At 36.2% G+C, this 24,485-nt stretch overlaps 1 protein-coding gene across 1 annotated transcript in view; it reads left to right on the top strand.

The window, feature by feature from the left end:
* LOC123237732 (protein farnesyltransferase subunit beta) overlaps positions 1-24,485 on the top strand; it is an 88,353-nt gene that overhangs the window by 10,879 nt on the left and 52,989 nt on the right. The window contains exon 2 of the mRNA XM_044664844.1: positions 7,845-7,909. Within this exon, the coding sequence (XP_044520779.1) occupies positions 7,845-7,909 (65 nt within the window). The remainder of the gene's footprint in view (positions 1-7,844; positions 7,910-24,485) is intronic.

Here is a 24,485-nt window from a genome sequence, read left to right as displayed (position 1 = left end):
TACTTAGACCCTTGCAATTTGTCTTCTCTGACACTTGAATGAGAATTTTCTCTAAGGTCAGAAGTGTTTTTTTTTTTTTTATTTTTGAGCCAATCTTTTCTCAGCTCTGATTCTCCTTAACTTTTATGTAGCATTTGGCACTATTTCTAATTCCTTGTTCAGAATACTCTCTTCTCTGTGGGTTTTTTATTACACTCTTGTAGTTTTCTTCTTACCTGTCTAATTCACCTCAGTCTGTTTTGTAGATTTGTCATTTATTCATTCTCTGTTCTTGTGGAATACTCTAAGGTCCTGTCCTGGGTGTCTGTATGTCTCTCCACTTTCTCATGGATTCAGATATATCAGTACAGATGAATCCCAGATCTTTATATGCAGCCTGCGTCATAATTCTGAGCACCTGTCCTCTATCTCCAACTTCCTATTGTGCATCTCTATCTATCATCTCAAACTTAGGCATCTCAACATGCCCCAAACAACTCATCTGTCTCCCTAAACCCACTGCATCTCCTAATTTCCCTATTTATTGAGGGTACCACCATTCTTCCAGTCATCAAAGCACATATATACCAGCAAAACTGAAAATTCATGGGGGCAGCTGGGTAGCTCAGTGGAGTGAGAGTCAGGCCTAGAGACGGGAGGTCCTAGGTTCAAACCCGTCCTCAGTCACTTCCCAGCTGTGTGACGCTGGGCAAGTCACTTGACCCCCATTGCCCACCCTTACCACTCTTCCACCTATGAGACAATACACCGAAGTATAAGGGTTAAAAAAAAAAAAAGGTACCTAAAAAAACCCTGAAAATTCAAAGGAAGTTTATAAGTATCTACAAAAAATATAAAGTTCCCAAACTAATAAAACAAGAGATAAGAGATCTTAGAAGGCAAATAAGACAATAATGAACTGAAAAAGAAAAAAAAGTCCTGTACTGAGTGGATTTACAAGTGAATTATGTCAGACACATAAGGAGCACTTAATTCCTATAATAAAAATTCTTTTTCTCAAAACTAAAGCCCTTTTATGACACAAGTATGATTCTAACACTCAAATTAATGAGGGACAATAAAAGAAAGCTACAAGCCTTTTATACTAAAGAATACAGAAGGGGGCAGCTAGGTGGCTTTGAGAACCAGACCATAGATGGGAGGTCCTGGGTTCAGATGTAGACTCAGACACTTCCTAGCTGTGTGAAAGTCACTCAGCCCTCATTGCCTAGCCCTTACTACTCTTCTGTCTTGGAAGCAATACACAGTATTCATTCTAAGACAGAAGGTATGAGCTTATTTTAAAAAAAATAATGAATTGAAGTTTTTAAAATAAAATCTTCAGCAGGAATCTAGAGGAATAAAGTGAGAAGATTGTGACCAAGTTAAATTCATTTGAGGGATGAAAGAATGACTCAAAGTTTACAAAAATAATTTGCACAATTAATCATATTTATTACAAAAGTAAACTCATAATTTAAAATATATTTAAGATTAAATATTAAAGCATATTAAAGTCCATATTTTATAAAATATATAAATGAATTGAGTATATTAAAGTACACATATATATTTAAAACCCTTCCCTTCCCTCTTAGAATCAATATGGTGTGTTGATTCCAAGGCAAAAGAGCAGGAAGGGCTAGGTCCACCACCATGGACATGCCCCCTCTGTGGACACACACACTGTTGCCCCAACACAAAATTTGACAGAGTTTGTTACTAGAAAGCCAGAGGGACTTGTCAGGGCTAGGCTGCTACCCTCCACCTCACCTGAGGACATTTCTCACATTACCCAGCCCCCTAAAAGGTTCACTATCACTGGGCTAGGCAATGGAGGGTAAGTAACTCACTGAGGGTCACATAGCTAGGAAGTGTTTGAGGCCAGACTTAAATCCAGGACTCCTGTTTGTAGGCCTGGCTCTCAATCCATCAAGCCATCTAGTTACCCCAGCCTCTTTAAAATATATATTTAAAGCTCAAAGCTAGTATTATTTGCAATGATGAAAAACAGGGACTTTCCCAATACAAGAGTAAAGCAAGGATGTTACCTCTCATTATCATTATTTGACAATCCTGGAAATGTTTATGATAGCAATAAGAGTGAATATCAGTAGAAAGGAAGCTGAATTATCATTTTTGCTGATGATATCATAGTGTGTTTAGAAATTCTAGAGAATAAGCAAAGAAACATTGAGATGATAGCTTCATTAAGGTAATAAGATACAAAATTAATATGCAAAATCTTCAGTAGTCCTTTATTTAGTGTTAATTAAAATCAAGAAAAAATATAATAGAAATTCTACTTTTCTAAGCTACAGTACATTAGATAGCAATTAACCTACCAACTGCATTATATAATACGAATTATATAAATACAACTACAAAGCTCCTTTTTACAGAAACAAAAAAGAGATTTAAATAATTGGGAAAAGAGTAATTGATCATGGTTGGCTTCAGACAAGACAGACTTATTCCAAAAGTCTTAGTACAGATTTAAGCTATTAAAACATAAAATGATAATGCTACCTTAATTTGCTAATTTTCTTGAGGTGATACTTTTTAGAATTAGACAAGAAAATTATACTTTTTTAAAAATCCAAATAAATTTAATCTCAGTAAAGATTTTGAGAGGGGGAAAACTAATGAATAAGGCTGACTACATCTCAGAGGAATTTATGATGTAGTAATCATTAGATATGGGACAGCTAAGTGGTATGGTGTATAGAGCACTGGTCCTGGAGTTAGGAGGACCTCACTTTAAATCCAATCTCAGACATTTCCTAACTGTGGGACCCTGGGAAAATCACTTAACCCTGTTTGCCTCAGTTTCCTCATCTATAAAATAAGCTGGAGAAGGAAATGGCAAACCAAAGTTTTTAGTGATTAATTCTTTTTATTTACATCAAACAATGTTTCTGGAGGAGTTTAGATGATTAAGGTTGACAGAATCTTCTTCTGAGCAGTCAGTATCACTGATTAGCATGATTTTGAACCCTCTGCCCTATGACTGTGGAGGAAATGGACCTCTGAGCCTTTTCCTATTGGCTATTGTTAGGTAGCTATTAAATAGTTATTGTGTTGCTCTCCCCTAATAACTTCATTTTATATGATTTTTTTTTTTTTGCCGAAAATGAGGTTGTACAGAGTTTGTGGAAAGGAACCATGGAAATTTATGTGGTTTTATTGGAGCCTTAGGGAAAGACGGCATTTTTGCATTACTATTGAAAGAGTTTGTCTAGAAATGTAGATTTGAGTGTTGGAGTATTGTGTTCTAAGGCTTTTGAGTTTAACTTCTTTTGAAGTTAGTCTCCCTGACTTAATTTCCCTCCTGTAAGTCTGAAATCAATGAGTAAATATTTACCATATGCCAGGTACTGAACTAAGTGCTTGGATCTATAGAAATGCAAAAATGTAATCTCTGCTCTGTGGGGATCCCTGGTTTTCCTTGAGCTTCAACCATGTTTTTGTATTTCTTTAAAGGAATAAAGTAGAAGGGGGAAATGAAGTGCATTATAGACACTGGGGGCAGTTAGTGAAAAGATGTAGAGTTGAGAGGTGGCATATATTATAATAGACCAGTATGCTGAATTGTAGAGTATATGGAAAGGAGGAGAATTTTTTTTTTAATGGAAAAGTAGGAAGGGATCAGGTTGTAAAGGACTTTAAATGTTAAACAGGATTTAATATTTGATCCTGTAGGTGATAGTTTTTGGAGTTTATTGACTGGGAGTTGGGTGGGTGAGAGTGACATACTCAGACCTGTCCTTTGGAGGATCTCTTTGATAACCGAGTAGAGGATGGATTAGACTAGGGACAGATTTGAGGCAGAAAGACAGAACCAAAAACTATTGCTTGTAGCCATACAAGACTAAGTGGAGAGAAGTGGAATATACAAGAGATGTAAAGTTAGAAAAAAACAAAAGTTGGCAACTTATTGGGTATGTAGGGTGAGAGTGGAAGAATATAATATGACATAGGTTATGGGCATAGGTGACTTTGTGGATTGTTGTACTCTTGATAGTAATGGGGAAGTTGGGAAGAGGGGAAGACTTGGAACAAAGATAGAGCCCTTTTTTGAACTTAAGATGAAGATGTCTATGTGACATCCTATTTTTATCCTATGTCCAGTAGGCAGCTAGAAATGGGAGACTGGACATAGGCATAAAGATCTAGGAGTCATCTACATAGTGATGATAATGGAACTTATGGAAACTGAGGAGATTACCAAGCATAGAGGGAGAAAAGAGGGCCCAGGACAGAGCCTTAGAGAACACTCACAGTTAAGGTCACTGTCATTAAAATTTCAAAATGAGATGAATTCAGTTTGGGATTCCCTCCATTGGCATGATATGAACACTGTTTGACCCTTATTTTAAATAGTGTAAAAGTATATTATAAGATAATAGGATTTAGAATATGAAGATCATCTAAGCCAATTTCTCATTTTATAAATGAAGAATCTACTCTTTGAATTGAAGAATCTACTCATTGATTATCTGTTGCAGTTTGTTCACAATCATGCACCTCTCCATTATCCTCATCATGTTTATTTTTAATTCTTCCAAGATTGTTGTGGTTTATGTCTGACAGCCATATAAAACACTGGTAGGCTATTAGTATTAAAAAGATATCTATGATATATATCTATACCTATATATCTATGTAGGCCTTTCCCTTGAGGTGTGAGGTCTTTAAAGGAACATTGCAATTTCCTGAAGGTATTCCAGGCTACCTTTTCCTCTTGTTTTAACATTGGACCAAATTCATTGTCCTTTTGTACTGTATAGAGGTATATGAATAGAAGAATAGGCACAGGGGGCAGCTGGGTAGCTCAGTGGATTGAGAGCCAGGCCTAGAGATGGGACGTCCTAGGTTCAAATGTGACCTCAGACACTTTCTAGCTGTGTGACCCTGGGCAAGTCACTTAATAAGCCCATTCATTGCCTAGCCCTTACCATTCTTCCTTAGAGCCAATAAACAGTATTGATTCTAAGATGGAAGGTAAGGGTTTAAAAAAAAAAAAAAAGGAACGATAGGTCTTGAGTCAAGAAGATCTGAGTTAAAATCTGGCCTCAGACATTGGCTGTGTGTGTGATCCCAGGCAAATCATTTAACTTTTGTTTGCCTCAGTTCTCTTAGCTATAAAAAGAGTATAACAATAACATCTACCTCTCAGTATAGTTGTATCATATAAGATGATATTTGTTAAAAAGCACTTAGCATGGTGCTTGGCTCATAATAAACATTATATACATGCTTATTCCTTCTATTCTCTCTTCTAGGTATACTTACTGGTGGACAGTATAGGTGGACTATCTGATTGTATGTCATAATATTAGTAGTAGACATTTGTTATATGCTTGGTCTTGCCTGTGTAGATGGTCAGGCCAAATTTGTTTTAGTGATTATAGATTTTTTGAGGAGACTGCAGTGTGACTCATTTAAAATTGTTTAAAGGCTAATGTAAAAAGATGAACTTAATATCTCCTCTTCATCTTTCAGATATTTAGACTTCAAGAGAAGAAAAGCCCACATCTTAGAACTCTTATGATTATTGCATAAAATTTTTTATACATTTATTAGTATTCATTTTTAACCTGATTACATGCTTCATACCCCTACTTTCCCCTTCACCCCCCGCTCTCCCCTCACCCATGGCTGACGTACCTTTCCACTGGTCATAACATGTGTCCTTGTTCAGGGCCCATTTCCAAATTGTTGTTAGTTGCATTGGTGTGGTTGTTTCTAGTCCACATCCCCAATCATGTCCACCCCAACCCATGTGTTCAAGCAGTTGTTTTTCTTATATGTTTCCTCTCTTGCAGTCCTTCCTCTGAATGTGGGTAGCGTTCTTTACCATAAATCCCTCAGAGCTGTCTTGTGTCATTGCATTGCTGCTGGTACAGAAGTCCATTACATTCAATTTTACCACAGTATATCAGTCTCTGTGTACAATGTTCTCCTAGATCTGCTCCTTTCGCTCTATTGCATAAAATTTTTAAAATTAAGGTTGAACTTTTTGTTCTTTCTAGTGAAAAAAGGTTAGTATATAGTAACTTTTATGAAATGCCTTTATTGGATGATTTTATGCTAAAAAATGAGTCCTATTTTTAGACTAACCATGAATATATAAAACTTAAGAGAAAGTAAGAAGTGCAGTTATTTGTTCACAACAAAGTATAAATATTTATTTTGAACTATAGATCTAGAATATTCAGGTTATTATTGCAGTTCAAAGCTTGAGATACTCAAGTGTAAATTAGTTACAAAACTGTTTTGAGTTACCACTAGCTTGTCTTGAAGAAAGAAACAGAAAAACTTAAAATCTTTGGAGAAGGTATACAATGTTTCTCAGATAAATACTACTAGTCATTTTTTTCTTGGCGGGATGAAATATGTTTGTATAGGTATTTATAGCTATGTTTATATAAATATGTATATATTGGTATGTATAGCCTAGAAGTCAGCATTTCCTTTATTTACCTGTTGCTTGGGTCTAATGTTTGACAGAGAGTTCTTAAGGAGGTAGAGTTTCTTATTGGAGAATTCTAAGATGTGAGCTTTTCTTTCATTGGAAACGTAAGATATGTCTGAATGTAGAGTGATGTAAAGCTCGGCTGTTTATATCAGAGATGACACTTTGGGCCCAAGTTTGTAAGTCTGTATGGCTTTAGGGACCAATTTCTATTTGAATTTGACTGTTTTACACTAGCCTTTGGATGATTTTAAACGAGCATATAGATTCAAGTAGGCTTGTGTTTGAGGGTTTTTTTCTTTTCTACTTAGTTTTGTTTCATCCAGTTAACATAGTATGACCTTGCTTTTGATCTAATTTAGCTGAATAACTGCCTAAGACCTTTGTTTACTATTCTGTATTTCTTATTTACTTTTCCATCTCTAATTCCTTTTCACTACCTGGGGAAGTTATGAATTAGAGCAAACTTAGAGAAAGAGAGCTCCATTTAGGTTGGTGCTTCATATTGGTCTGTGAGATGCTTTTTTTGCTAGGTAAAAATTCAGTGAATGGGAAGTTTAAGGCTCTGAACATCTTTAACAACCTTTTAACTGATGGTTTTTGAAATGTTTTGAGTTTCTGACCCATCAAATAGGTGCGTGTTCAAGTGATTTCAAAACAATTCCAAAGCTAACTGTTTTAGACAAGGAGTATCAGATAGAATCTGGGACCATTAACCCATATATAAGGATCTTGATGGTGCATAATGACTTGGAAAACCATATATTAACATTGTGTTCTGTTTGTATTTTGTTAGAGATTTCTTAATTACATTTTAATTTGATTTGGACTACACTCTGGAATCTTGATAGCAGTATTATTTGACACCTCAGTTTTAGACTATTTCATTTCAGAGTATTCTTTTTATTCCTCCCCTTAATAGCAGAGGCAATTCCAGGACAGCAAATGCTTAGGGACTCAGGCAATTTGTATTATTTAAAGCAACTTGAAAGTATATTTTTGAAGTTACCCTTAGAAAAACTACTGTAGTTTTTCTAACTACATGTTATAGTTAGCTTTGGAATTTGTAACATTTCTTGTTACAAAGATCTGAAAGGTTAATTTAGTAAGAGTATTGTCATAAGTGAAAACGAATTCTTCATTAATCAAGGAATGTTTCTTATATTGTAAATGTACATGTTATAACCCCAGCTAGAATGTAAGCTGCTTGATAAGGATTCTTTCACTTTTGTCATTTATCTTCAGCACTTCCACATAGTCCCTGGCACTTAATACTTACTGATTGATTGCTATTGGCAGGAACTCTCTGAGACAATAGGATATTGACTTTATAGAATTCTGATTCACACTTCTGTTTTCTCCCCTCCATCTCCTGTCTCTTTACTAGGCAAAAGTAGAAGATAAGATACAAGAGGTCTTCAATACTTATAAGATCAACCATCATGTGCCAAGGTAAGATATACTGTTGGATATGGAAAGAAACACCCAGTGAGTGATTCCCCCATCTTTGTAACTTGTCCATTTTGATCCGGGGCAGGAGGGACCAATGTCTCTGCTATTATTATTAGTTCACTAAGATTTTACCCCGTGACTACTAGATGACCAAAGCTTCTGTAGTTCTGCTGGTACTATATGGACATTTTCATATTTTTCTTGTCAATATTTTTGGAATTTAAATCCAGTAGTGGGTCAGATGTGTCAAAGGACATGAGCAATTTTGTAACTTTTCTTGCAAAATCTATATTGTTTTCCAAAATGATTTTCAGTTTCTATACAGTGAATTTGTATGCCTTTTACCCCTATATCTGCAGTGATGCTAAATTTTTGTTATTTTTATTGATGTGAAGTAATCTTATGGTTGTTTTCATTTGGATTTTTCTGCATTAGTAGAGATTTTAAACACGTTAAAGAGGTAACTGTTGATAGTTTGCATTTCTTTTGAGAATTTTATGTTCATTTCCTTTGATCACTTGTCAGTTGGGGAATGGCTTTTTTTTCCTGCAAGTTTGTGTTAATTCCCTTCAGATTTTATCAGAGATGTTTAATACAGATACTTTCCTTCTTATTTTAGCTGAATTTATTTATTTGTACAAACTTTTAAAAATTTTATATGATTGGTATAGTCTGTTTTGTCTTTTATAATATGTTCTATTATTGTTGGTTATAGATTCTTTAAACCACAAGAGAGAAGGTTATGGAATCTTTAAGTTATAAGAAACTCTTAACTTTTCAATCCTGAAACTTTACATTTAGCTTGTTTACTTATCTGGAATTTACTATAGTATGTGTTGTAAAATGTTGGGCTAAAGCTATTTTCCAACAAATTGCTTTCCAGTTTTTCTAGTGGTTTTTATTGAATAATAAAAAACCTCTTTTTCTGATATTTTATGTTCTTGGATTTATTGAAGATGAGACTGATGTATGAATTTCTTTGCTTATCTGATCCATTTTATTGATCAATGTTTCTATTTTTATTTAGTATCTAGACCCACATCACCTCTCACCTGGACTATTGCAGTGGCCTCCTAATTGGTCTCCCTGTCTCAAGTCTCTCCCTACTCCAGTCCATCCTCTACACAGCTACCAGTGACTTTTTAAAAGTACAATTCTGACCATGTCACTCTCCCACTTAATAAACTCCAGTGGCTCCTTATATAAATTCTTCTCTTTGTTTTTTTAAAGCCCTTTACAACTTGGTTCTTAACTCCTTTTCCAAGTTCATTATATATCCCCCTTCTAGCACTCTGTAGTTTAGGAAAACTAGCCTTTTTGCCGTACCTCCAAATAATACTTTGTCCTTGATATTCATGCACTCTCTCTGAAGATTGCATTTTTTCCTTACTACCACTTCATAGAATCCTTTACTTAAAGAATTAGCTACATGAAACCTTTTTCTGATTCCCACAATTCTAATGCCCTTCCTCTCTAAACTATCTTGTATTTATTTTGTTTTTATTCTGTATATACTTACATATGTATATATTGTCTCCACCACAAGAATGTAAGCTCCTTGAGAGTAGGGTCTGTTTCATTTTTGTCTTTGTATCCTCATCGCCTAGCACAGTGCCTGGCACATCATAGGTGCTTAATAAATGCTTGTTGATTGATTGTTAATATTGAATATTTTTTATAATAACTGTCTTACATAATTTGAGATCTACTCATGCCAGACTCCCTTTAATTTCTACTTTTTTCATTATTTCTCTAGGTGTAGTTAACTTTTTCTTGTTCCATATTGATTTAGTTATCACTTTGTCCAATACTTTAAAGTATACTGTGGCAATTTGGTTTAGCATTAAACTGTAGATTAATTAATTTAAATAGTATCGTTACTTGTACTATATTAGGACAGTCTTATCATGACTACTGTATATGTATTCACTTTATTTCTGTGAAAATTGTTTTGTGCTTCAATTTATACAAATCCTGTGTGTGTCTTGGTAAGTTAATCCTTAAATAATTAATGCATTTTGATCTTGTTTTAAATAACAGCTCCTTGTGTGACCCTGGGCAAGTCACTTGACTCCCATTGCCCACCCTTGCCAGTCTTCCACCTATGAGACAATACACCAAAGTACAAGGGCTAAAAAACAAACAAACAAATAAATAAATAAATAAATAACAGCTCTTTCCATAGTTTATCTTAGTGGTAATATTTGGAATGCTGATGATCTTTTCTGTATTTCTTTTATATCCTGCTAAATAACAATAGTTACTGAAGATTTTCAAAGCCCTTGCTTTACTTTATCTCATTTGCTGAAGAAATTGTCTTATTTTTTTTGTTTGCTTCTCTGATTCTAAATAAACTACATTTACAAATAGAGATAATTTTGCCTCCTTTTGCCAAAGCTTATTCCCTTAAGTCCTTTTTTTAATTTGTTTTATTGTTATGTCTAATATTTCCTTTACCAGGTTCAATAAAACAGTGATGATGGCCATCTCTATTTTATTCCTGATCTTATTGAAAATCTTCCAATATTTTCCCTTTATAATGGGAATGGTAGCTAACGGTAGCTCATAGTTCTCAGAAAAGAGCTTCTTGCTTTTTTTTTGCTTTTTGCTTTTTATTGTCTTAAACATAAGCTCTATTTTATAGAAAATTTTTTTCACGATCCATTGATCATTAATCTGATTTATTATACTACTTGTTTTCTTAGTGTTGAACCATCATTGCATTGCTGGCATAAATCATTCCTTTGTTTTAATGAATTTTTTTGCATATGTTACTGTAAATGGTGGTTGTTTTTTTTTTTGCCAATATTTTTATTTTTATTTTATTTTATTTTTTTTAATTTTAAACCCTTAACTTCTGTGTATTGACTTATAGGTGGAAGATTGGTAAGGGTAGGCAATGGGGGTCAAGTGACTTGCCCAGGGTCACCCAATATTTTATTGAATATTTTTGTTTAGGTATTCATTAGTGGAGGCATTGTGGCATAGTAGATAGCTTGCTGATCTTGGAGTCAGGAAAATCTGCAGTTCATTTTCTGCTTTATTCCTCTTTTTTTTTGGGAATCCAGACTATATTTGCTTCATTGAGGTGTTTGATAAAATATTATTTCTCCTTTTTGTTTTGAGAAAAGTTTCTATAACAAGAAGTATATTGATTTTTTTTAATTATGTGATAAAATTCTTTTGTAAGTCTGTATGAACCGAAAGTATTTTTCTGAGAGTCCATTTATAGTTTGCTTAATTACTTTTTTGAAATTGAGCTATTTATGTTATCAGCTTTGTAATTTTTGAGTTACTTGTGTTCTCTCTTTCATGTTTTAATACTTAAATTTTTTGAAGATATTCATCTATTTCACTTATGTTTTTATTTCCATGTAATTTAGTATAGTGGTTCCTGAAAACTTCTCCTCTATTTGTGGTAAATATCTACCTTTTCATTTTTATCTTTATTTGGTTTTTTAAAAAATTGATTCATTTTATTTTGACTCAACAGACATTATCTAAAAAACACCCTACAAACCCCCTTACAAAGAATATTCCCTGAAAACAGACAAAAAATAGATATTTTATTTGTGTTTCTAATATTTGTTCACTCTTTTTGGACAAAGTTATCTGATAGTTTACTAATTTTGTCAATCTTCAAAAAACCAACTAGCATATTATTTCAGTTTTTTAAAACTGTCACTTCTGTTTATTTCATATTTGTCAAAATCTCTGGTGCTTATTTGCAGATGATTAATTTTTTAAAATAAATTTTATTGCTTTCTTTGTTTTTATATAAGCCACACTTCTTACCATATTCTTCCCTCTACAGCCTTATAGAGAACTGTCCCTTACAACAAAGAATAAAAAACCGAAAACAACTCCAGTTAAGCAAAAATATTTAACACATTGAAGAAGTATTCTTGACTTTATCTGTAGTGTTCCATTATGGTACTGTGGCACTGTGGGAATGGATAGAGGTGCCTTTTTATCTTTCTTTTTTGGTGCCAAACTTGTTATTATAACTTCATAGCATTTAGCTTCAATTGTTTTAATGGTGTTTTTAAAATTGGTATTTTCCATTTACCTCATTGTAGTCGTTGTGTATTTATTCCTGCAGTCTTTAAACTGGAGTCTGTGCTTGCTTAAAAAATATTTTGTTAACTGTATTTCAACATAAATTGCTTTCTTTCATAATCCTATCTGTTTTATTTTGTGCATTTAAAACCATTGTTTTGTGAAAGGAAGGACACATAGGTGTCACCAGACTGCGAAAGAGAATCCATGACAAATAAAAGATTAAGAACTCTTCCATGTATGTTTTCCTGATTCTATTTACTTCATTTTATATCCATTCATATAAAGCTTTCCATGAATATTGAGAATTGTATTCATTATTTTCATCATTAAAAATAAATACAGTAATTTTCCAGTGCATTCATATATCCTATTTAGTGATTCCCCTATTGTTGGACAGCAACTTTGTTCATTGCTACAAAAGTGCTACTCTAAGTATTTCGATGACCAGGGAATTTTCTTTTTTTACCATTTTTCATTTATTCTTGGGGTATAGGCTTAGTAGTAGGATGTCAGGGTCTAGGGAATATAACCATTTTGGTCATTTCTTTGCATAATTATAAATTACTTTCTAAAATATTTGGACCAGTTCATCACAGCTCTATCAAAAAAGTTTGTCTTTATATAAGTCTTCCAGTAGCTAATCTTCTGTTATTTGTCATCTTTGGATGGATAGAATGATATATAATAGGTATAATGTGGCAACTTAGACTTATTTTGATTTTCATTCTCTTCGTATCATTGATTTTGAGCATTATTTCATATGATTTATAGTTATTCTTATAGTTAATGCTTCTTTGGAGAATTGTTTATATAAAATTTTCCCTATATTTCCATTAATTGTTTATATCTCGAATATCAGGTCAGATCGGACTTGCTACTATTACAAATAAAATTAATATAGATGGATATATTTAAATATATTAGGGTTTTTTTAACAGCCATGTGCCCATTAAGATCTAATTCAAATGCCCGCCATACCTTCTCCTTGGCTTCAAAAAACCCCCTTTCTCCCCTTACACTACATACATTTTACTCCATTGATATAGGAAATCCTATTCCTGGAGTTATTAAATTTGTGGCAAAATTTCATGGAAATGAAATGATCTTTTTTATTTTTTGTAATTGCCTCTGTTCCTTATTTGGTTATGAATTCATTCACTAGCCAAAACTGTTAAAGTCATCTCATCTGGTTCTGTTCATTTTTTTTTTAATGGTATGATCTTTAATATGTAGGTCACATAAGAGATTATTAATTTGCTGTTTTTTTAGATTTTTAAAAATTGCACGTACAATTCATTAGTCCTTTTTTCTCTTTTATTAATGTTAATGTTTAAGAATAGATATTTTCCTTTAAGTATTGCTGTAGTTGTATTCTATACATTTTATTGGATTGTTTTATTATTGTTAGCTTTAGTATACTTTTAAAATTATTTCTGTGGTTTGGTCTTTTATCAAGTCATGTCAGATGACATTTTCATTTTCCATTTACATCATCTTTTGTTAATTCATCAGTTTAATTTAACAAACTTGTGTTTGCATTATACATGGTACTGTATTAAGCAGTGGGAGTACACAGACAAAAAAAATTCCCTATAGATCTTAAATTCTCCCAGGAAAAAACAAGACTGAATTTGATAAATAACCACAAGACAATTTCAGGATGGATAGGGCACTGATATCTGCAGGGAATGAAATATGGCCTCCTATAGGAAGCAGCCCATGAGCTGAATTTTATTTTTTATTATAAAGATTTTTTATTTTATCAATTACATGAAAATTTCCACATAAGCTTTTTGAAGTTATATGATCCAAATTATCTCCCTCCCTTCCCTCTTCTTTCCCAGATCTGGCAGGCAGTTTGATCTGGTTTATATATGTATTATCATGCAAAACATATTTCCATATTGATTGGTCATTTTTGTGAGAATAATCATATAAAACCAAAACCCCAAATAAACTAAAGTGAAAAATCTGCATTCTTATTCCAACAGTTCTTTTTCTTCAGATAGATAGCATTTTTTGTCTTAAGTCCCTTAGAATTGTTCTAGATCATTGCATTGTTGAGAATCTCTCAGCTTTTAGCTTTAGCTAAGTCTGTCATAGTTGATCGTTCCACAGTATTGCTGCATGGGCCGAATTTTAAAGGAAGAAAGTTCTAAAGAGTCGGATGTTCATACAGAAAGTATTCTAGGTATCACATGAAATGGAATGCTGAAGTAGGATTGTTTAGCTAGAGAACAGAGCACATGAAAGGGAAGGAAATGTATGGAAAAGTTAAGCACAGATTGTAGAGAGCTTTAAATGCAAGGCTGAGGATTTTGTATTCTTGGAGGGTATGGAAATTAACTGGGACAAAATAAAAGTTATATTTATTGACATACAACAAAACTTGTAACTTTTTAACATCTTCACAAAATTTCTTAACATGAAATGTAGCCTTGTTTTGCTGAAATCCCCATATTCTTTGGTACTGAGGTTACAAGATTTTGATAGTCTTTAATTCTTCACAAAACTACATTTGTTCATATTGAATATTAAGTTTAACTTTAAAACAGTCTGTTTTTCTAACTAGCCTTCATTATAGCTCATAAGTTTTCAATGAGGTTTAAATCTAATGACTTACTAGGTTATACACGTTTATCCCCATCCCTTATTTAGGTTTCTTAACTTTTCATATGTTGCTTGGTGCCAGGTGGCATTGCAATATTTCATCTCCATTTGGGAATTTCTGTAATTCTGGAACAATTCTGCTTCTCAGTATATTAATGTACATATTAGAGTTCATATATTTCCTTAGTGAGGAAAAATCTTCCAGGTCCAATGGAAGTAAAAATTAAAAACAAACAAACAATTTTCGTGTATTAATGTTATCTTCTGATAAAGGTGTCCAGTATATTGCACTTGCCCAAAGGAAAGGAAGGGTAAAAAGCCCACTTAACCAATCAGTATATGCAGTATATTGCAGGAATGAGAGCCCTTCCTACCAACATGATCATCAGATTCAACCAACTCCCACGGGATACTTCATGCTTTTAAAGCCTATACCTATTACATGCCTCAGGCCCAGATTAGGCCTCCTTATTATGCTCCCAATCAAATAGTCCAGGTGAGATCCAGTCCGAGACTGCAAAAACCAAATACCATTTGCCAGTTTGGGCTACACCCAGGCTTCACCACCTGACCTGACTCCAGCCAGTAATGCTAAGGCTTCACAAGGTCTTCCTACTATACCTCAGTGAGTGGGGGTGCCCACTGCTGGGTAAAATTTATCTCCTAGACCAGTGATGGCAAACCTATGAGAGGGGTACCAAAGATGGCAATGCAGAGTGCTCTCTGTGGGCACGTGGGCAACCTTCCCCCCAGTTTATTAGTAGAATTGCAGAGAGACTCAGAGGAGCTGCTCCCCTTTCCCTCTCTACCATGTCTGATGACATTTTTTCACATCACCCTCCCTCTGCTCAGCAGCCCAATGGGAGAATTTTCTCCCTCCCCTGTCTGGGGTGGGGGGGGGGATTTGGGGGGGCCACAGCATTCCATCTCTAAAAGGTTCACCATCACTGCCCTAGACCCTCTATTGCTACCCCTGCATCTAGAGTTGTCCTTCCTAACAAATATATTGCAGATGTCCAAAGCCTCCATCCAGCTATCCAGCCTTTTCAGACACCTCAGGCAGCAATCCATGCACAAGGCCAAGAGCCCCTGACAGCTTTCATGCTGGCTGTTGCTCAGGAAGAGAAGCAGATGCTGAGAGAGTTTTGTTCCCATTGATTGAAACCATGCACAATAATTTAGCAGGGAAGATTGCAGGTATGCTGCTAGGGATAGATAATTCAGAACTGCTGCATATGCCAGAGTCTCCAGAATCCCTCTGTTCAAAGGTGGAAGAAACCATTCCAGTAGCACAAACTCATCATGCCAAGAAGGAAGTTGCTCAGAAGGTGGCCATGGTCGCTGCTACCTCTTAGACTAGAAAAACTGGATATCTGAAGCTAAATAACCCCTACACTCATCATGTGGAGATTAAAATTCTCTGGGTTACAACCCAAGCAATAGATGGCAGAAGAAACTGCTGCCATTCATTCTGTGGTTTTTTTCCTTTGGGAAAAATCAGTTTGAAAGGTCAATTCTTAAAAAATCTAAAAAGTTTTTCAGCGATCAAATACAGGTTTCTTGTGTGTGTCCTGGATCCTGCTAACCCTTAATTAATTTTTCCTCTTCAAAAAAAGATTTTCTGACAGTATTTGTTTTGGTTTCTATTGTCAATTGGTTTTATTTGAAGTATCCAATTTACAGAGTCTGGAAAAGTATTTCTCAATAAAGAAGTAAAAACTTCATTTAAAAAAAGGATGAGGGGGCAGCTGGGTAGCTCAGTGGAGTGAGAGTCAGGCCTAGAGACAGGAGGTCCTAGGTTCAAACCCGGCCTCAGCCACTTCCCAGCTGTGTGACTCTGGGCAAGTCACTTGACCCCCATTGCCCACCCTTACCACTCTTCCACCTATGAGACAATACACCGAAGTACAAGGGTTTAAAAAAAAAAAAAAGGATGAAGATCCACCTCTCTAGGCACTGAAGCAAAGAACACAAGATCAATATTGGTGGATTTTGAGAGAGGAATAAGAGAAAAGAGGGAGTTCACATTGGATGGCTTTTATTTCTAAGTAAAGCATAGAAAGGACTTCTGCTGAGAGGGAGTGGTAAAGTCTCAAGTAGATAAGAGGTAGTTTGAAGCTTCTCATTGAGAAGCAAGCACCAGAGAGTTAATCAGGGAAGAATTGAAGGATTTGTTGTAAAGTGTTGAAGGCCCAGGTGAGCAGAGACAAGTTAAATATTTAAATTTTAAATGCTGGTAGTATAACTTTCTTTAGCAACTTTCAGCAGCATGTGAATTAGGAGCAGAGAAGGTAGATGGTGCAGGTAACCTAGAATCAGATTTGGCAAAGTAGAAACGGTAGTAGCACAAAAGGGAGAAGGATTCAAGGGCAGAACATAGAAGACAGTTGAAAATATCAGCCTTAGAAGTAAGGCTTTATAATGGACGATAATGAGGTCAGAGCAGAAGTGGTATGTTTGTGGTTGGAGGGAAAAAAGTTCATACTGAAGATGAACAATAGAGAGAAGAAGAAGAGGTTATATCACAGTATTGGCATCACATGTGACTTTTTATAGGTGACTGAGGTCAAGTGAAGATGTAGGTCATGAAGAAAGAGTTGTTGAATTGGAAAGCTATGTATTTGAGAGAACATCAGTATGTATATTGAAGTTTCTTATTATGACGCCACAGGATATCAATGTGTATATTGAAGTGTCTGACTTCAGTAAATGGGGTTAGATTTCCCAGCCTTTTCTACTTTGTCAGTTTTTCATGTCTGTTTTCTTGAATTCCTTCAGTAATCCTATTTTCAGTCTTTTATGGGATCTTTCTTTTCAGATTTATTGCAATTCTAAACTACTGTTATGATTATTGTGCTATGTCCAGACTGCCTCATTCTCTCTTTCTGGAGATTTCTAACTTTGTTTTACTTCATTGTATTATATCTCTTTTCAACTTATTCGTTTTTTAGTCTTTCTGATAATGTTCCCTCAAGGTGTTTTCTTTAATGTTTTTTTTTATTTCAACTGCTTTTTGTTGTTTTATTTGGTGCATTTTCATTATTTTGAGGTGATACAGTAGACTTGGGTTTAGTAACAAGTACTCATTCACTCAAGTCCCTCTTCTCGATTCTTTTCAAGCCATCAAAAAAAGCAAATTCTGAAAACACTGATCATATGAGTAAATGAGAATATCAGTGAAACAATGGAAGCTCTCCATTTTAGTCTGTGTGTTTCTGACACACAGAGAAAAACATACTTTTCTATTTATTAAAGAATTTTTTAAAAATCAGTCTTAGTAGACTAATATGTAGATTACTCTTTTAAAAAAGAATAAATGATTTTCAGGTATGAAAATAATTGAAGTAACTAATGGGAATTCTTTAACCCATAATTATTGATGACTTTTTTTGTAGGTTGAAATCTGCTAAGGAATTATCTCTGTAAACTCTATCAGTATATTTCCAAAGCAGTTTCCAGATCCTCAGCAGGTTTCCTCTGACTGTCCCTGCCATTGACTTCCCAGCAAAATGTTTGCTTGGAATTTTTACTGGGGGATGGTGAGGGTAATCTGTGTAAAGCCAATTGTGTGGGAAGGATTGAGTACATCTTTTTGTGCTCTCTAAAATTTTGTATAGGAACAGCCCAGGGGATGAAGGAATTGTGGAAAGGTATATAATTGAAATCGACTTAATGAGATTAGATTGTTCAATTATGGTGACAGTTCTGGGAAGTGCCTTTGAAATTCAAATCCTCACACTTCTTTTTAGTTACAGAATTCTGAGGAGCAAATTGTGTAGAATCACTCTGGGACCAAGTCTGGATAGAAATTTCCTTAGGTTTCTGATTCATTTGACAGTGACAGAGAAAACCCTTGGTAGACAAGTAGTGGGGTAGAAAGGCAGAGAATAATGGTTCCTTGGTCAGAAGAGGGAGAGTGGACTAATTGTTCTCCTGAAGTATACTTTGTATGCCCTGGAAATGCTAATAAAAGGTGCCATCTATTGGAAGTAAATGTATGAGGGCACTATACTCTCTTTGATGGGCTTACCACTTTTGCTGAGATAAAAACTGAACTAAATTCCTTACCTCTTCCTTTATTATTTCTCTCATTTTCCTCTAGTAAGATTCATAGAACCTTAAACCATGATGAGCCCTTTTGGGATCATCATTTTGAAGGTGAATTTTATAGTAATATTTGATATTATTAGGCATCATTTCTCTTTCCTGTAGCCTTAAAAATCTAATGGTATGTAGCTCTAATTCTTTTGAGGATCTCTTTTACAGACACAGAAGTACTGCCTTACAAAAACCCTACATCATTTTATTATTGAAATAAGAGTTAGATATTAATAATGACTTAGCACCTTGAATTCATCCTTAAATCTTATTTTTCTTTGCCATAAGTTCTGGGAATGGAGTAGTAACCTATTCCCTCTGTGAATGGGATGGGGCACATTCTTTTTTTTTTTTTTTTTTTTTTTTTTTTTTTTTAACATTTATTAATATTCATTTTTAACGTGGTTACATGATTCATGCTCCCCTTTCCCCTTCAACCCCCCCCCCCGCGCCCCCCCCCACCCTTGGCCGATGCGCGTTTCCACTAGTTTTGTCATGTGTCCTTGAACAAGACCAATTTCCAAATTGTTGGTAGTTGCATTGGGGGATGGGGCACATTCTAACAGGTTTCTAGCCAATATGCCAATACTGATCAAATATCAAGGAAAGCTATTGGCTACAACAAAACAAAACAAAAAAACTTGACTCTATGGCTTTAGGTTAGCAATTAGGAGTTGAGATATCAATGAAGTCATGATAGGTGGATTCCTGAGGGGTAGTCATAGTGGAAACCACAAACCTCAAGGAAGTGCTCTTCACTTCTATGAAGAAATTTATTTAAAATGGAGAGAAAGACATAGAAAGTCATTAATGATTCCATCATTGGAATGAGAAAGGGAACTAGAGTTGAAGAGCCAGGAGCCCTGTCAATTGTGGTCTCTAGCTGGCTGTATAGTGAAAATTGTGGGTTTTACAGTAGAATAAAGTCTCTGAAGTTAGGATGTTGTTGACTCATCACCCATATATGTTCTCCAATATGACTTCTAGATGTTTTTATTCAATTCAACAAGCATTTATTTTATCATTTTAATTCATCTTTTGTTTTTATATCACCTTCATTTCTTAATGTATCCCTTCCTCTTCTTTTCCCCTTAAAGCTATCCCTTATAACTGTTTAAAAAGAGGGAAAAAACAGTTCAGCAAAACTAACCAACACCAATTAAGTCTGACAGTATATGCAATAATTCCCCACCTGCAAAGAACGAAGGGAGGTGAATTTTCTTAATTCTTCTCCAGGCCCAAGTTTGTCAACTAGCATTTATTAAGCACCTACTTTGTGCCAGGCTTTGTGCTGGATGCTGGGGATACAAAGACAAAAATGAAACAGTCCCTGCCCTCAAGGACCTTACATTTCTACTAGGGGGAAACAACATGTACACAGGTAAGTAAATACAAAGTATGGATAAAATAAATACATAGTAGTTTTGGGTGGGGGGCTGTAGGAGGGATGTGTTGAGAATATTAACAACTGGAGGAATTAGGAAAGGTGTCTTGTACAAGGTGCCTCTTGAATGGGAGACAGCCATGTTGTGTATATGGGGAAAAGGAAGTAGTTTAATTTGCCTGGAATGTGGAGTTAATGGGAAAGAGAGAGCAGCAATGTGTAATCAGGATGGACACATGGGCTAGACATGTGCCAGAGGGTGCTATTCCCTTCCCCCTCTCCACATGCATCTGGGGACATTTCTTTCATCACCTGTCCCTCTTCCCAGCAGCCCAGTGGGAGTACTTCCTCCCTCCTCTGGGGTAAGAGGGTAGGGCTCATATGTGAACTGAGAGTTGAAATTTGGTCACTCAGTCTCTAAAAGAGTTACCATTGCTGGGCTAGACTAAGGGCTTTAAATACCAAACAGAGGGGTTTGCATTTTGTTCTTGAGGCAAAAGGGAGCCACTGAAACTTCTTAAGCAGTGGATGGCTATGGTCTGGATCTATGTTTCAGGAATACTAATTTGGCACTTGTGTTGAAGGTGGAGTGGAATCAGAAAGGGCTGAATGTTTGCTGGGAAATGATTGAAAGGGTTCATGCTAGAAGTAATGATGGTGTGAATTGGAGTGGTTGTGGGTATGTGTAAAGAGAAGGGAACAGAGTTGAGAGATGTAGTGGTAGAATCAACAAGACTTCTGTTATAATTATTGGAGGTCTCTTGATCTATTTGAGATGGTAGAAATGATGTACAGAGAGAAATAAGATGACCCTTCTCCCTTATAACAGTTGCCCAGACAGGATCCTTCAGGTCTAAGAAGTAGATCCCTTCAGGACCCACCTGGGGTTAATTGATAGGTTGATTTGGGCTCTTTAGCTAGGATAAGGACTTGTATTCTGACTGCGATTTCTCCCTTCCCAAAACAAGCTTTGAAACTGCTTTAGGAAGGTACTTTAAACTTTATATTAAACAAGAAGGATATGGGTAAAGGACTGTGGTATAGGAGATCCTATTCTAATGGTTACTAATGAAATCTCAACTGCTGGCAGATGAAGAATCAATATAACTTCCCTCTGGTTCAGCCTGGCCAGGACTAAACCAGAGTAGGTAAACTGCTGGGATATCTTTGACTTCTTCTTCAATAGATCTTCAGCCTTACAGTTGAGTTATGTCCACCCTTTCCACCCTCTTCTTCGTCTCCTGCCCACTTCTCAGATCCCTCCTGGGCCTAGATATCTAGATGATGAAACTCCTAATATCTAGGGGCAGTAGACACCAAGGTGGTGGTCAGGTACAGGTTGGAATAGTATCTCAATACAGGAAGAGTTTGCAGAGAGATATTTGCACCCTCTCACTCCAAGACCAGGATCCACCAATCTCCAGCCTCAGCACAGGTCCAAGACCCAGAACTTCTGCTCAGGGTTCTCAACTGCCCCTCCTCCTGCCTCTCGCATGACTTCCCTGGGAACATTCCATCCAACTGACTTATTTGTCAATCAAAAGTGAACTTCAAGCTCCCAGAGATTCAATATAACACTTCACAATTGATTAGGGTATGAGTAAGAATGAAAGGTTGAGGATGATTCTTGGGGTCTGAACTTGCCTGGGTGAATGGAAGAATGGCATTTTCCTTGAACAAATAGGGAATTGGGAGGGGGTGAGTTTTGGGGAAGACATAATGAGATACATTTTTGGTGTGTTGCTTAAGAATCTGCCTGAGGGCCATCCAATTGGAGATGTCCAGCAGTCAATGGGGAGATAAAGGACTGGAATACTGGAGAGATGAGGACTAGATAGGTAAATTTGTGAGGTTTCTACATAAAAGATGAGAATCAAACCCATTGGAGTCATTTAGATCACTGAGACAGTTAGTAGAAGACTAGGATATAGCACAAGGGGTGGGGAAGAGATGATTAGTCTACAGATGAAATGGATAATGATAGTCCAGTAGGAAGGGAACAAGGAATAAGTAAAGTCATAAAAAACTCTGGGAGGAGAGAAAATAGCACTGCCAAATGTAGAAATAGCAAGAATAATGAAGACCAAGGAAAGGTAAATGCATTTTGCAATAAAGAGATTATTTGGTAACTTTGGAGGGAGTAGTTTTCATGTTGGTAGATTCAGAAGTTGAAAAAATGAATGGGAGGAGGGGGATGAGAAACCAGAGACAGAATACAGATGATTGTCAAGGACTTTGGCTGTGAAAATGAGAGAGATAGGGGACAATGCCTTGAGGAGAGGGTAGAGTCAAGTGAAGTTTTTTAAGGAATTTAGGTTGGGCATATCTGGCCATTTTTGTAGGCCTCAGAGAAGGAGTCTATTGATAAGGAGAGGTGATTGAAAATTAAAAAAAGAGAAGCAATGATCAAAGGGACATTCTGCAGGACGAAATGGGATCAAAGGCATAAGCAGAGGAGCTTGTTATGTCTAGAAGGGTCACATCTGAGATGGGAGAAAAGGAAAGAGGAAAATGTTGAGAGGATTTGAATTTTTCAGTAAAATATGAGGCACAATTTGTTGCTTGAGGGGGAGAGGAGAGGAGGGTGGTATAAGTGATTTGAGGAGAGATTTAGAATAAATACTGTTAGTTCTTCAAATGGCATTCAACTGTAGCAAAGTAGGAGCTGGTTCGAGTGTTATAATCCAGGCTTAGGGTTTGGAAAGGGAGAAAGGTTGATAAGACAAGGGGGTAAGAGATTCAAGGATAGAGTAAATTTGACCTGGTTACTAGGGTCAAGATTTTAAAAGTTGTTTTGTATGGCTTCATATTTGTAATGGGTTTTGTATTTCTTGCCTTCTCACAGTGGGCAGGGGAAGGAATGGGGAGAGAGAGAGAAAAGTCTGAAATTAAAAATAAACTTAATTAAAAATTTAAAAAAATAGATTTTAAGGGGAATAAATAGAATCCTGTAATGAGATGATGGCCTGGGAAAACAAGGAGTGGGTGTCATGACTGGAGATTGTGGAGGAGGGTTAGAGAATAATTTCAGGAGGGATGAAGTACAGAGAGATAGGGAAGGAAGTAAGATGTAATGGTAAAAAATTTTTTTTGATTATGCACAGTGGCAGTCATGATGAACTCAAGGGTATGACCATCTCCATGAGTGTCTGAGTGGATTGAAGTAGATAATGAGAACCAAGGACATTGATGACCTGGGAGTCAGACACCAACTTGTAATTTGAAGCCTATGGGCAGGAGTTGAAGTGGGTTGGAAAACTGTGAGTTCAGCACTGAACTGGAACTTATCTAGATAGACCAGTGATGGTGAACCTATGGCATGGATGGAAAGGTGGCACGCAGCCACACCCTTCTCCCCCCCCCCCCCGCCCCCTTCCCCCAGTTTGTTACAACAAAGGCAGAAAAACTTAGGAGGAGCTGCTACCCTTCTCCTCTCCACTGTACCTGATGACATTTTTTCACATGTCCCACGCTTCTGCCCAGCAGCCAATGGGAGTGCACAGAGGAGAAGGTGGGTAGCTCGCAGGCGGCAGAGTTGGAGGGGAACAGAGCCCTTAAGCCACTCCCCTCCCCATCTCTATACTTGCTGAGGACATTTTTCACTTCACCTGCCCTTCTGCCCAGCAGCCCAATGGAAGTGCTTCCTCCCTCCCCTGTGTAGAGTAGGGGGGGCAGGGTGTACCTAGCATGTGGTGGTGGGGTGGGCATGGAACTTAAGTCTGGGGGAGTAAAATAGGGGCAGGGCCTGGCACTCCATCTCTAAAAGGTTATCTATCACTGGGATAGACCAATATACCTGAGTGAAGTGAATTTCAAGGGAGAAGTTGCTAAATGATGGAGGCTAGGGGAAGGTTTTGAAGTGGCAATGAGGGGTGCTATTCCTTCTGTGCTTATTCCTTCTCCTGGACAGTGTATTTGGGAGCCTAGGAGAAGTATTTTCAGGACTGGAGAGGGTAGTCTAGGATGCAGTGTTTTCTTAAGAGGAGCCATACTTCTATGATTATAGAAAGGTGTAGGGTATGTGAGGAGAAGAGGCCTAATGTGAAGGACAGTTTGTTAACTATAGAATGGAGGTTCTGTAGGACACATTAGAAAGAGAGGGCAGAATGTTATAGAGACACAAGACAGGTATGAATGAAATAGGTTATGAGAGAGTAGGGAATGGTAGTGGGGAGAGGAAACCCTCCAGCTAGTCAGGCTCTGAATTTCAGGGATTCTAACTGGAGAAAAGAACTTGCTAGCTATAGGACAGTGGACTGTTTGAGATATTTAATGTTGGTCTTTTATCTTTTATAGTTTTGACTCCTTTTTTTTTATATAGTATAGTCCTTTTCCAATAAATGCTCCTATGCCTCTCCCCTTCTTGAATTCTCCCTTGTAACTAAGGAACATAGTTAAGTCAAATAGTAAAACTATCTTCTC

This window comes from Gracilinanus agilis, chromosome 2, assembly GCF_016433145.1.
Source record: "Gracilinanus agilis isolate LMUSP501 chromosome 2, AgileGrace, whole genome shotgun sequence".
Lineage (NCBI taxonomy): Eukaryota > Metazoa > Chordata > Mammalia > Didelphimorphia > Didelphidae > Gracilinanus > Gracilinanus agilis.
Note: the sequence above shows the minus strand (reverse complement) of the source record. Positions and strands in the feature narration are given on the sequence as shown.